Consider the following 14,663-nt stretch of genomic DNA (forward strand, 5'->3'; position numbering starts at 1 on the left):
GTTTTTCCTCAAATCACAAATGGTAGCTTTGCCACCATTAAAGTCTGTGGCCAATTTAGTCACACTCATCTAAACGCTTTAAGGCGTCAAGCTTGTCTTTAAGAGTAACAGTGGTATGCTTTCGCTTACTTGCCATAACAATCAGTTCTCACTGTTATTATGCAAAGAATCACAACAGTGGAATCAATGTTTGCACTGAGACAACAGACGACACACTACCGTCCACTGTAGACTAGAGCACAATGTGCAGCTGTTCACTGAGTTAGTGTGTATGTTTTTGGGCATTAAGTGTGGGAGAGTACAGTCTGGTCCATAGCATGTGGACATGTGCAATGTATGCTCACATTGCATAACAATAGAACTCTCACACTACAAAATTGAACCTATGGTGTATTGTAACTTACTACCTGTGCTAAGTATTCACAGTCTTAACACATTTTTTCACATGAAATACAGTACAACAGTCAGAAAAGGTGATAAACATTGATAGACAATGTGGATAATTTGATAACAATGTAGACCCGTTCTCAAGCTTACACTTGTGTTTTTCTGTCATCCCGGCTAATTCCAACTGGGTTAGGTCCCAAATAGTTTGGATTCGCGGGATTCCGCTGTATTTACGAACACTAATTTATTATAGTAATTTTAATATTTCTGGAAGTCCTTATAATTCATATTTTTTATTGCAGTATTGCACTGATCAACTTCATGGAGTGAGTTGGGATGAGTCAATAGACATGGAAGAAGATCCAACACATTCAGCTGTTAGCACCAAGATATTGATTGCTTGGAAAGAGTTTGTTTACATCCTAGTGAAGTCTTTCCCAGAGAAAGTGAAAGAGTTAGAAGATGAAAAAAATTAGGAAGTTAAAAGGACAAGAGGTGGACAAAGAGAATGGAGTACAGAAGACCTCAAAAAAGCAGAATAGACGAGAGACGTATTCTTTGAGGCGTATTCTGTGTATACATGCTCTGAATGCTTTAACCAATGAGATAATTAGACAGGGCAACATGCTTGCAATAAGCACTCTAGCAGAGCTGTACCTTTTGTTGGTTACTACACAAGAACTGTGAGTATCTTATAGCTTTGACATATTCTGATATGTCAACACGTTAGAAATAAGCACTCTAGTAGATTTGTACATTCTATTGGGTTAATTTACCATTAAGGTATGAAGTATTCTGATATGTCAACATTAACAATAAGCACTCTAGTAGTTAGAGCTGTGCCTTCTATTGGATTAATTTACATTATAGCTATGAGGTAATCAGACAGGATGATATGTCACCACTAAGATCTTTAAGTTCTCATTAAACAACTAACAATTTATGTAAAACACAATTTTCTATTTAGTTTACAAAAGTAATATTTTTCATTTAAATTTGTTTTTATATTCTGGAATTCTAATTTTTTGGGCTAAAATAAATTGTTTAGTATTATTTTACTAATTACATTTTGTCAAAGTACTATAATCGTTTTCAATATGAATTCTGTTCATTCAGGGAAAAGGATTTGGATAGGAATCTTGCAGCACTCAAGAAAATCTCCTCAATCCTGACACAGTTGCCACACCACTACAAACTCTTCTCAGAATCTGCTATGTTCAACATTTTAGCGTCCTGCTGCCGATTCTTCGAGTCTACTGAGTTCAGTCCAGAGGATATCATGAGTGAGTTAGTTAGAGAATTTTGATACTCTTAAAATTGATATAGAAAATTTTAACACGAAAGTCAAAACCGTAGCGCCTTAGTCTAGAGTTAGAAGTTGAAGGTTAGCGTTGAGTGTCAACGCTTTGGTATGATTTGTTTATTTTGACCTAGTTTTTAATTATGTATTAGGTTAGTTATTTGCCTGAAGAAGAGATCAGATTGCAGATCTCGAAACGTAGTGTTACTGATTTTTTGTTTCACTGAACGATGGCAAATGTCCATATGTAGACCTAAATATAAGATTTTTTCTGATTCATTTATAAATTTACTATCAATACAAACATGAATTTCAGAAATGTTCCTTCTTTGTTTTGTTCAAATGAAATGAATTTGATTTTTTCATGTTTAAAATGAGGCTATTGTCTATGGAAAAATTTTAAATTCTCAACAGTTCAATAAATGAGGCCAATTCCAATTCTAAGCTGGTTTTTGCTGACATGATGAGGTTTGAGTCATCTGCATAAAGACAAATTCGTTTTTAATTCCATCTAATCTACTAAGACAACCAGACATATATTGAATGTTTTTCTAGCGTATTGTTTTTCATACTACAACCAATTAGTTGAGGAGTTTAAAGGCAAAAAAATCCATGAAATAAGCCACCATTATAGCTAATGATTAATACTCTGAACAAAAGCCCTCAAGTGGAACTGAATCACTACTGACTAACACAGTGACTAACTCAGTGTTTAATATAATATATTGATGTTTGTGTGAGTACATTTTATAGTCTTGTAATATAAACCAAATAATATAACTTATTATAAAGACAATATTTGACAATTTGAGGTTATTTGATATTTGTTAATATTCAGAAGCAAAAATCGTTATATCTTAAACTATCTTCCTTATTGTTCGTTAGGCTCAGATTGGGCGATGCACATGGAAAGGGTAATACGAGCCGTGTGCAGCTTGCTGTCGAGGGAGCTGGGTATATTTCTCACAGATAGGGAGAATGAGCGAACTAAAGCGATCCTGCCCTCACTTCTGTGCCTGGGTATCATCCTGGGACAAGAGGTGGGGGGACAGGCCTTGCATCTGTGGCAAGAACTTGTGGCGAAGTACCACATTGCCTCCCAGCTCATTGAAACTTCTGCTGCTGCGCTACAGGTATGTTACACTACCACTGTGTTACGATTCACCCATCTAGTGAGCAGTATTACAGCTAAGTCCAATAATTCTAAAAATAAGAAAGTGTTTAGAAAACATATTTAGTCAATATTACAAGGCTTTCCTCTATTGATGGAAATCTATTATTTACTTTTTTGTGATAAGTTGGATCTTACTTTCCGGATGACTCTCTTAGAAGAAGTAAAATACTCCTCCAGTTTTAGGTCAAACTATTTGTTCACCGTTGCCACAATACTCATCACAACTAACTTTCACAGTATCCGCAGGAGACCACTTCTGGATTATTTACATTTTTGACTTGAAACTAAACTGATACATAAAACACCAGTGTGTCACTTATCTGTTCTTCCTTGATGTCCAGAAACGGCATATCACTAACTGCAAATGTAGAGATATTTGTGTAGAAGGGTGGATCGATAGGTCTAGTCTACTGCAGGTGGAGTGAGTGGTGTTCCCTTAGTGATAAGGGCTCTGTGACTAGTCTGGACATGAGGGAGTGCTGCCTCCTGGCTGGAACAAAGCTGCCTCTCACTTTTTCCAAGGTGATATGACAGATCCACTATCCCTCCTCCTGGGATCTCTATAAGAGGTGGCTCCTACTCCCAATCTTACTCATCCTGAATATCCTGTAATTTGGAAGCAAGGGCAAAGCTGCTTTTAGGGCTAAGTCCAATGGGCTAAAAGCCTCCACAGTGAATCAGGTCAAGTAACAGTAATTCCCTTTTCAAAGATCGCACATATTGTGTGGTAGGGTTAGAGAAGTGCCACTCTCACTGCTTCAGCTTATAGATTAGGAAGGTTTTAAGACTTACGTTACTTTAGGTTTTAATCACTTTAGTGACACTTACATAATTAAAGCTGCAAGCAACACTAACATTCACTGTTTCCAGAGTGATTTTATTGAACATGTATAAACCTGCAAGAGATTGACTACTCTGGAGTAAAATTAATTATATAACGTAGCTGTGGTGGGAAGGGTTGATTCAATGTAAATGTTGAGTTTGTCTCCAGTTTACCTTCTTTGTAGTGGAGCTTCTGAAAACTGCTACACTACAAGGTGAACTGGAGCTAAACTCAACATTCATAATGATATTAGTCATTGGTAATATTTTCAATGTTCCATTGGCTGATAAAATACCGAGACAATCAATGATTCGGAGTAAAAATGTACTAGAAAAATTTACAATAGGTGGCGAATAGCTGTGCACATGGAAGTCTGCCTAAGTTATACAGTACTTCATAAAAAAACAATGGTTTGTCTAATCACAAATCAGACCCATTTGAGACAAGTATAAGACAATTCATTCATTTCCGAAACTTATTGATGATGTTATTAGAACGTAACCTTGAATATCTAAAAATATTCTTTTTGTGAATATATTATAGTAAATTTTTAATATATATAAATCATAATGGGCTGCAGTTTAACCAATCAATGACCGTTTTGATTAGCAGTTATAATTAATATGACTTCTTCATCACGGGTTGTCAGCTTTTTGAGACTATCCAACATATTTATTAGACACAAACCATGGTTTATTTGTTTTGAAAATGGTTTTCTCTTGCCGTCGGTTCTTCATGAAATTTGGCTGTAAGAAGGCCGCCTTTTTGAAACTATTAGTGATAGATTTTTCTTTCAGTCAAAAGTAGCATCCTAATAAGACATAAAAACTTGCAATATTGTTATGCCACAACTTAAACGATTTCTGAATTTTGAATTTTCTCATAAAAAGTAACAGACAGATCAACAGAAAGTTAAACAAAGCAAAATAGATTTAACAAACATCAAGAAAAACATTAGGTGGTAGAAAAACCTATTGAACCATATCCAAAAATATTCCTCCACTTTTGTTAACAACCTGTGTATATATGACTGTACTTATGTATCTATTAATATTATGCAAGAAGCTGATGAGAACTTTTGATGTGAGGACACTGAGAATTATTGTTACGATGCAGATGGAAGAGTTACCAGAGTCGTGTCTTCTGATGCTTGAGCTATTGTCGGAGCTGGTCTGTGACAACAACTGGAGCCCCAGACAGGCTGATGTCCTGGAGTTACACTCTGTCTGGGACAGTCTTAAGCCTCCCATCCAGGACTTGTTTGGTCCTTTTCCTGTCTGCCTTGAGGTAAGTACAACATTCCATGTTCAGTTCATTTAATGTTATCAGTGTATGTTGTTAAGGAAACATTGTATGTTGCATTAAATAATAAGTAAATCTAAAGAAAACATATTCACTATATTTTGAAAAATGAGATAAAGATTGTTTGGATGGTTGAAGGAGAAGAGCCTGTTTGAAGCTACCAACTGGTGTTCAGTGTACATGAGAGCCCTGAACCTGGTGACTGCTCTGGTCACACATTCCTCCTCCAACACACGGGAACTGGGCTTCGACTTTCTGTACCAGCACGAGAAGTTCATCTGTGACATATTTGAGTTTGTGAGTACATTTCTGAACAAGTTGTATTTGAAATTGGGAGCCGTTTATTAATTCATTCATAAGACAGAATGCTATAGATGAGCCACTTTGAAAGCGACCTGCGCGAAGATGTCTTGTGCATAGGGGGAGGAAGGAGCTGGAGCTCGACCACCCCCTCTTTCACTGCTCAATCTATTTCCTTTACAAGACACAAGTGGGAACCGAGTGCTTTGCTTCCCTGCGTTAGTGTTTTGGAGCATCACGCTATGTTTTGTTATTCTCATTGTGGAATAACATATATTGTTGTTAAATATTATTTATGTTAAGAATAGTCATATGTTTGAATATAACATGTGTCAGCTGTGCTGTTTCAGTGTTGTGTCCTATATTTTAATTTAAAATGTAGTTTATTTTACCCAATTAGTGGTTAAAACTATATAAAACAGTTCTTAAAACATTTTTGTTCATAATTTACATAAAAATGTTTAGATTTTTTCGTAATCTTTTTTTTTTCCAGTACTTTTTCTACAACTAACCTTATCCTTTAACTTTAACCCTCCAAGTGATGACTAAACCACTTCAAAGTGCTAGGCCATTTTCGAGCATATGACATTTCTTTTTTAAACAACTTTTTATATACGTACATATGTTCAAATTGCATGTATTACATATGGTTTTTTACACAAACATATGTTCTATAAGATCAAGTAAAAATAAAAATGCTTATCTTTTATCATAAAAAAATCTGGTACTGCTAACCGGTTGTGTAGTTTTTTATATTTTTATTTTTCAAAATCCTTGACGTATAGTTTTTACAAAATGTAGTAGTCCTAATTTTAAAAATATGCAAAATGTTCCAAATATAATGCTGAATAAGAAAAATATCACTTCTTAACCTTTTGCACAACATATCACAATACTAATTGGTAAAAAACAAAACAATGTTTTTTCGCAAAAATTTTACTAAAATATTTACCACATCAACAAGTGGCAGTAAGTAGTTGAATAGTGATTATTGCCTCAAAATAAACATATATTTAGTTACTGATATGAGAAAAAGTAAGAAAAATGACAGATAAAGTATTAAAAATACAAAAAAAATGGCTTACATACATATTTACATTAGACTAAAAAAAATTAGTCTGAGTCACTCTCTGGTGGGGGTGCTGCTTGCATCGCTATCATTTCCACTCAAATCGTCATCAAAACAGCGCCTAATGGCACTTGAATTACTAAGTTCACTCATAGCTCAAATAATTACTCAATAAACAATAATATAAGTCACTTACAAATCAAAAGAACGAAGCAAAACAATAACGTCACAGGGCGTCGGCCGCGAGACGACCGTAACAGACAAACACGCATCGAAATCAGCTGACTATTCTTCTTACTCTTCCTCGTAAACTTCTGAATTACATAGTACTAATTACGTTACTTGATAGGGAATTTATTCCTAGATGTAGCCTTATAAACCACGTCGTTATTGAGCGAACCGTTCGTCTGTGATATGAAAAAAACGAACATATCGCACAGTGCGATAGTAGCACTTTGAAGTGGTACGAACATATCGCACAGTGCGATAGTAGCACTTTGAGGGTTAATTGTTTTCAGTGTTTGTTTACTATTAGTAGTTTTTCAAGTAAGAAGGTAATGGACAACTTAAAATTTGCCCCTTCAAACAACTCAAACTGTTTGGATTTTGATACCATAACTAATGATCACAATTATTGTTCTAATAAGCAAACAATGAACATCATTTCAGGAAAAACTATTTCTAATGACGATGTCAATAATCAAAATGAGTGGCAAATCGAAACAACTAGAAACAAAAGACATTTGTCAACAGCCAACGTTTCAGATGTTAAGAAACCTTGTAGACCTACAGAGTACGTTGCAAAAACTGCTAGACCTATTGAATTGCACAACAGATTTGAAATGCTGAGTAACGCCAACCTAGGCTCTGAAGAAGAAACGATGAATGACGACAAATGTAGGACGAAGGTGAGGCCTCCACCTATATTTGTCCCCAACATTGTCAACATAAGTAAAATGATGGTAAACATTGAACAAGTAATTAAAAAAGAGTCATATGCATTTAAATGCATAGCTAGAGATAAAGTCAAAATTAACACTGATACTATTGAAGCCTACCGCGCATTAGTCAAACATTTAACTAACATGAAAGTAAACTTCCATACATACCAAATAAAGGGTGACAGAGGCTTATAGAGTAGTGCTTAAGAATATGCACTTCTCTACGGAACCCCAGGAAATTAAAACAGCTATAGAAGCTTATAACCACAAAGTTAGGAATGTGTCAAACCTTAGAAGTAGCAAATCTAAAGATCCACTGTCAATTTTTTTTGTAGACTTAGAGCCAGCATCAAACAACAAAGACATTTTTAAAATTGAATTCCTACTAAATGCCAAAATTGTACCTGAGCCCCCTTACAAACGTAATGATGTGGTGCAGTGCAAAAAGTGTCAAAGATATGGGCACACAAAGGCTTACTGCTGGTACCAAAACCGCTGTGTAAAATGCGGCTCAGATCATGATACTAGCAGCTGTAATAAATCTGTAAGTGTTCCTCCCAAATGTGTATTATGTGGTGGTGAGCACCCAGCCAACTATAAAGGTTGCTCTATTTACAAAGATATTAAGAAAAAGGCTTTTCCACCTCTAAGACCAGCGTTAAAAAAAGACACTCCTCCTCCAGTGCAAGATCGAGAAGTAGATAGACCTATATCTGTTCGTACTCAAAATTCAACAGGTAATCAGTCTCAACCAGTATCACCAACCTTATCTTATGCTAGAGTGGCATCAGGTCAATCAAATGTAGAAGCAAATCACAATCTGAATCAAATAATTGATGGATTTTTAAATAAGTTCGAAATGATGATGTCTCAACAAGCCCAGCAAATAGGTACATTGATTAACCTATTGACAACTGTCATATCAAAACTAAAATGAATAGATTTTATAGGATTGGACTCTGGAATGCCAATGGCTTAGCCCGACATGGCCAAGATATTCAACTTTTTATTTCAATACACAAAATAGATATTATGTTAATTTCTGAGACCCACTTTACAAACTTAAATTTTTTCAAAATCCCAAATTTTACTTTTTATTCTGCAAACCACCCTGACAATACGGCGCATGGAGGTAGCGCTGTGCTAATCAGAAAACAAATAAAACATTATGAATTACCTAGATTTCAAGAAGATCATATTCAAGCTACAAGCATAGTGGTTGAGGACTGGATGGGACCACTTACATTTTCTGGAGTTTACTGTCCCCCGAGGCACAATATTACCAAACTTCAATTCAACGAATTTTTCGAAACTTTAGGGCCTCGTTTTGTAGCAGGTGGTGACTTTAATGCCAAACATGTCATGTGGGGTTCAAGGTTGATTAACCCTAGAGGTAGAAATTTGTTAAATTGCATGAATGACAATCACTTGAGTTACGTATCTACAGGGGAACCAACCTATTGGCCTTCAGATCCCAACAAAATTCCAGATCTTCTTGATTTCTTTGTTACGGGAGGTATTTCTCCTAACTATATGGAGGCTGTTTCATCTCTTGATTTGTCGTCCGATCACTCTCCGGTCATCCTATCAATAAGTTCATCATTTGTATTGAAAGAAAAGGCAGCGTCCTTATCGAATAAAGGCACAAACTGGGTGAAGTTTCGTGAAACGTTAAATGACAGTTTAAGTCTTAATATATCACTTAAAACAAGAGAGGAAATAGACAACGCTGTGGAAATTTTAAATTATACTGTTCAGAAATCTGCTTGGAGTGCAACGCCTGAACTTAATAATACAACGTGTGGCAATATCAATTACCCAATATATATTAAGCAGCACATTGCTCAAAAACGTCGCTTACGAAGAATATGGCAAAATTCTAGAAATGTAAGAGATAAAACAATGTTTAACAGAGCATCAAGACAGTTAAAGATTTTGCTTAAAAACTTAAAAAACATATGGTTTCAAGAATTCACTTCAAATCTCTCCCCAACTGAAGCAACAGACTATTCTTTATGGAAAGTAACAAAAAGCACAAAGAAACCGCAAGTGCCCATTCCTCCAATATCTAAACCAGATGGTTCTTGGGCGAAAAGTAACAGAGAGAAAACTGATTTGTTTGCTGCATATTTTAGTAATGTTTTCAAACCATACCCTGTAGATAACAACTTTGATAATAGACATGTTGTAAAGGAGTTTCTTGATTCACCTAACCAACTCTCACTACCTATTGGCTCCTTTAAACCATCTGAAATATATGATGAGATTAAAAATCTTAATCCCAAAAAGGCCCCTGGTTATGAGTTAATAACAGGTAAGATACTACAAGAGTATCCTTGGAAAGCCATACTCTTTCTTACTTTCGTATTTAATGCTATTTTGAGGCTTGAATACTTCCCATCACAATGGAAGGTGGCTCAAGTTATTGTTGTTCCTAAGCCAGGAAAACCTCAAAACGAAACGAAGTAATGTCCTACAGGCCAATCAGTCTACTACCTATACCTTCTAAATTATTCGAAAAGTTATTTTTAAAACGACTTCAGGTTTTTATAACTGAATGCAATTTAATTCCCAATCATCAGTTTGGTTTCAGAGTGCACCACTCCACTATCGAACAAGTCCATAGAGTAGCTAATATAATAAGGCAAGATTTGGAATCAAGAAAATTTTGTTCTGCAGCATTTCTCGATGTGAGTCAAGCCTTTGACAAAGTGTGGCATGAAGGGCTTCTATTTAAAATAAAAAGTCATCTACCTCACACTGTTTACAACATTATAAAATCTTATTTAGAACGAAGGTATTTTCAAATCAAATTTGATGATTGTCTTTCAGATCTGAATGAAATAAACTCTGGTGTACCTCAGGGAAGTGTACTAGGACCAGTGCTGTACTTAATTTTCACTGCAGACATTCCAACTAATCAAAATTCTTTGACAGCAACATTCGCCGATGACACTGCCGTACTGGCATCCCACTCCAACCATGTTGTAGCGTCACAAATTCTACAAACTAACTTAAATTCTATCACAGTTTGGCTTAAAACTTGGAGAATTAAAGTGAATGAAACAAAATCTGTTCACGTCACATTTACGTTGAAACATGACACCTGTCCACCAGTGTTTTTAAACAACATTCAAATTCCTCAAAGAAATGAAGCTAAGTATCTGGGTGTACATCTCGATAGGAAGCTGACTTGGAAACCACACATATGGAACAAAAGGCTCCAATTAAATTCAAAATTTTCAAAACTAAATTGGCTTTTTGGGAACAAATCCCATTTATCAATAGAAAGCAAACTGTTGCTGTACAAGACTGTTCTAAAGCCCATCTGGACGTACGGAATTCAACTGTGGGGAGTTGCTTCTACATCAAATATTGAAATTATACAGCGTTTCCAATCTAAAGTTCTCCAAAAGATATTACAGGCCCCATGGTATGTTCGTAATGAAGTCATTCACAGAGACACGAATATCCCTTTTGTTACTGAAGAAATTCCAAAGTTCTGCATCAAGTATCAAAACAAATTAAACTCTCATCCTAACTACTTGGCTATTAATCTGCTGGACAACAGTGACCATCAATTTCGGCTAAAAAGACATGATTTCTTAAACTTAGCTGATCGATTTTAAAGATGAACAATCTCTTAAATGTTTATGTTAATTAAGGTTAATGAACTTTGATTAACCATGTCCTTAAGATTTATAATCAAATTTACTTATTGTTTGTTGTATATAAACAGATTGTAAATAAATAGTCATTGCGTCTATTTAATATGTTGGTATTATTAAGAAGTATTTTAACAAATATGTTTATTGGTAACAGCTGTTATTATTCTTACTAGGTTTGTAAAACAGCTTTTGTGTAACACAGATCCTACATGTGGTAAAGTGGCGACTGAGGAGTGGTTGGTAAGGAATGTGGAGGGGGAAGTGAGTCCACACTTCTTTTCACTCTCCACATCTCTTTCTCTCTCACTCCCCCCCCTCTCCCGCACTCTTCATTTAACAGGTCGTTATCAAAGCGGCTCATCTATAGTGTGTCTAAATCTTATTAAAAAGTAGTAACTTTTTAGTCATAGAAAGCTTTATAATAACCAGCATATTAACATTTCTTGGTTTTGGTTAAAGTAAATCATTATTTGTTCCAGAAAAATCAACCTGGTTTTGATCATATAACTTTTGTAAAAATTCACTGGTTGCTGATATTGTAATGAGTTTTCAACAAATTAATGTAATAATAGTTTATGCTCAACATCTTTTGGTTTATTAGTTTCTGGTTTTATTATTTAATACAATGAAAGTTTTAAGATTTGTTTACACTCTGATAATATCTTTAATAAACACTATGATAAAAGTATTAGATATTATTTCGGTTTAGTGATAAGTGGAGTTTTACAGTTATTAATAATCGTACAATATCAATCCTCATCATAAAAGAGTTGTATGGATCCTGAAACATAAAATCTAAATCTTCTTGTGTGTTTACAGAAAGACGATTCACTGAAAGAAACAGCTCTAGAGCTGGTGTCAGCAGCACTGAGGCTTCTCTGGCATGTTATTCAAGCCGTAGTGCCGTGGAACTGGAAACTGAAGACTACTCTGGGAAGGATTCTGGTAAGTTTATGGTTGTTATTCGTGGTTAACAAAAAAAGATAAAACTTGGAAAGCATATAGCTTTATAATTGTTTAAAGAAAATTTGTTAGATAACATAAGTTTCTATATAAGACACCATAGGCATCACGTTGAATATTACCGATTTAACGCCATTAATTTTCAAGGCAGCTGGACAAATTTACCTTACTGCACATTTAACACAATCATTTTCACATGGGAAATCGTCTCCACAAGATGAGCCTGGAGACACGTCTTAAACATTGAGGTTCAAACAAGAAACACCACTGAACACTCAGGGAGTCTGGGCCTGAAGTCAAGAAAAAAGGAAATGGGTTAGCAATTATCAGTTTTTTTTTAATCCTTATTCTGCTTGTCTTCATAGACCACTGGCCTGTGCAAGGATTGTATAAAACAAAATGAGAAGGAAAGTTGATACAGTTCAAGGTCATGGTACTGATAAAAAGTGCAGTGGTCACAGACAGGATTTGGACCTGCGCTTTCTCTAACTAAGACCCAAAGTCTGACTTCATGGACCGGTCTGCCATCGGCACTCCCGATTTACACATTTTAGTTTTACATATATTTGATGTCCTGTTTCAGGTGAAAGTGAAGCAATATGTGGCGACCGTGGTAGACCTGTTGGGAGACCCGGACTCGCTACTCAAACGGAGAGCTCTAGCTCAGAATCAGAAGTTTCCGTTACCAGAGCTGAAAGGAAAAAGACATGCACTTGGAGCTGCAGCAACTGCAATCTAGGTTGTTATATAATCAATTTTCATATGATTAAAATTTTGTTTGAGCATTATGTTCTTCAGAACATAATTGGCAAGATGTATTATTAATGCAGTTTCAGCCTATGAGGTCATAGATTTAGTTTAGATTCTACCACAACTTTGTTCTCTCTGGTTTAGAACTGACAAGTGAAAGTCAAGTTAGATACAAGATTTTTATTAGAATATCATTAACAAGAAGGTCCAGGCTTATTCAGTTGAATCAACCACTCTAACACCTGTAAGGTTTGAATAAAAAATTAAACATTTAGATTGATTGTTTGGTCAGATAATGAATTAGTGGGTATATATCAATACTACAATAAAATAATTCGATCAGTTCATTAATATTTTTAAGTAAAATAAATCATATCAAATCACAAATTGTTATTTTAGATGGTTTTCAAGTGTTCGTTTATCAACAAATATTCAGATTAAATTTACATTTTTAAATGTATTTTTGAATGTGTGTTTTTTAAACTAATTTGTATAACTGTAATAATTGGAAATTGGCTTGAGAAAAATTTTTGTTGTTCATTTGGAACAAGAATATTATTACTATTGTATTTAATAACAGTAAATGAAAATAACAATTCTATATAGCTTCTATGTATATTTTAAAATAATTAATATCCCTGTCTTCAGGAAGTTTAAAATAAATACGTTGAAATAAATAAACATAAATAAGAAGACACTATACTGAAGGAAAATAATTATATCCTGACTATAATTAAACATGGGTGTATTAAAGCAAGATTCATTTTCAGCTGGTAACTTGTTTATCCCTTACTTTCAATGTTATCGATTGCTTAAATGTAAATGAAGCAGTTAAAAAGTAAAGAATGTCTTATTTTACGTGGCAATTTTAGAATTTATATACTCCCTAACACTTAACCTGGTATTAAACACCGTAATATACATTGTATCTTCTGCTGTAGACTGCTGGGTATGTTGGTGGAGAGCCTGAGTGTGCTGACAGAGACATGTCCTCTACACAGTGACCTGTTGTCAGCTGACAGGCTGGGACTGCCCATGTTCGTAATACATTTTGTATCTTCTGCTGTAGACTGCTGGGTATGTTGGTGGAGAGCCTGAGTGTGCTGACAGAGACATGTCCTCTACACAGTGACCTGTTGTCAGCTGACAGGCTGGGACTGCCCATGTTCGTAATACATTTTGTATCTTCTGCTGTAGACTGCTGGGTATGTTGGTGGAGAGCCTGAGTGTGCTGACAGAGACATGTCCTCTACACAGTGACCTGTTTGTCAGCTGACAGGCTGGGACTGCCCATGTTCGTAATACATTTTGTATCTTCTGCTGTAGACTGCTGGGTATGTTGGTGGAGAGCCTGAGTGTGCTGACAGAGACATGTCCTCTACACAGTGACCTGTTGTCAGCTGACAGGCTGGGACTGCCCATGTTCGTAATACATTTTGTATCTTCTGCTGTAGACTGCTGGGTATGTTGGTGGAGAGCCTGAGTGTGCTGACAGAGACATGTCCTCTACACAGTGACCTGTTGTCAGCTGACAGACTGGGACTGCCCATGTTCGTAATATATATGTTGTTTGTTCTGCTGTAGACTGCTGGGTATGTTGGTGGAGAGCCTGAGTGTGCTGACAGAGACATGTCCTCTACACAGTGACCTGTTGTCAGCTGACAGGCTGGGACTGCCCATGTTCGTAATACATTTTGTATCTTCTGCTGTAGACTGCTGGGTATGTTGGTGGAGAGCCTGAGTGTGCTGACAGAGACATGTCCTCTACACAGTGACCTGTTGTCAGCTGACAGACTGGGACTGCCCATGTTCGTAATACATTTTGTATCTTCTACTGTAGACTGCTGGGTATGTTGGTGGAGAGCCTGAGTGTGCTGACAGAGGCATGTCCTCTACACAGTGACCTGTTGTCAGCTGACAGACTGGGACTGCCCATGTTCGTAATACATTTTGTATCTTCTGCTGTAGACTGCTGGGTATGTTGGT

At 35.8% G+C, this 14,663-nt stretch overlaps 1 protein-coding gene across 1 annotated transcript; it reads left to right on the plus strand.

Moving 5' to 3' along the window:
* Window positions 1–751: 751 nt before the first annotated feature.
* LOC124371942 lies at window positions 752–13,922 on the plus strand. The gene is made up of 8 exons (XM_046830312.1): window positions 752–1,070; window positions 1,504–1,670; window positions 2,573–2,820; window positions 4,801–4,971; window positions 5,125–5,283; window positions 11,784–11,909; window positions 12,511–12,666; window positions 13,619–13,922. Exons 1-7 carry the CDS (start codon window positions 850–852, stop codon window positions 12,664–12,666), a joined length of 1,248 nt encoding a protein of 415 aa, XP_046686268.1. The 5' UTR covers window positions 752–849; the 3' UTR covers window positions 13,619–13,922.
* Window positions 13,923–14,663: the final 741 nt, after the last annotated feature.

The sequence above is a fragment of the Homalodisca vitripennis genome, unplaced genomic scaffold, assembly GCF_021130785.1.
Source record: "Homalodisca vitripennis isolate AUS2020 unplaced genomic scaffold, UT_GWSS_2.1 ScUCBcl_2299;HRSCAF=6911, whole genome shotgun sequence".
In the NCBI taxonomy this organism is placed as follows: domain Eukaryota; kingdom Metazoa; phylum Arthropoda; class Insecta; order Hemiptera; family Cicadellidae; genus Homalodisca; species Homalodisca vitripennis.

What these genes read in the sequence shown, in the direction of transcription:
- LOC124371942 (XM_046830312.1), top strand. Translation starts at nt 850, where the DNA reads ATGAAAAAAATTAGGAAGTTAAAAGGACAAGAGGTGGACAAAGAGAAT. An exon ending in CAGTCCAGAGGATATCATGA is followed by an intron (nt 1,671 to 2,572) that starts GTGAGTTAGTTA and finishes ATTGTTCGTTAG; the next exon opens with GCTCAGATTGGGCGATGCAC. An exon ending in CTTCTGCTGCTGCGCTACAG is followed by an intron (nt 2,821 to 4,800) that starts GTATGTTACACT and finishes GTTACGATGCAG; the next exon opens with ATGGAAGAGTTACCAGAGTC.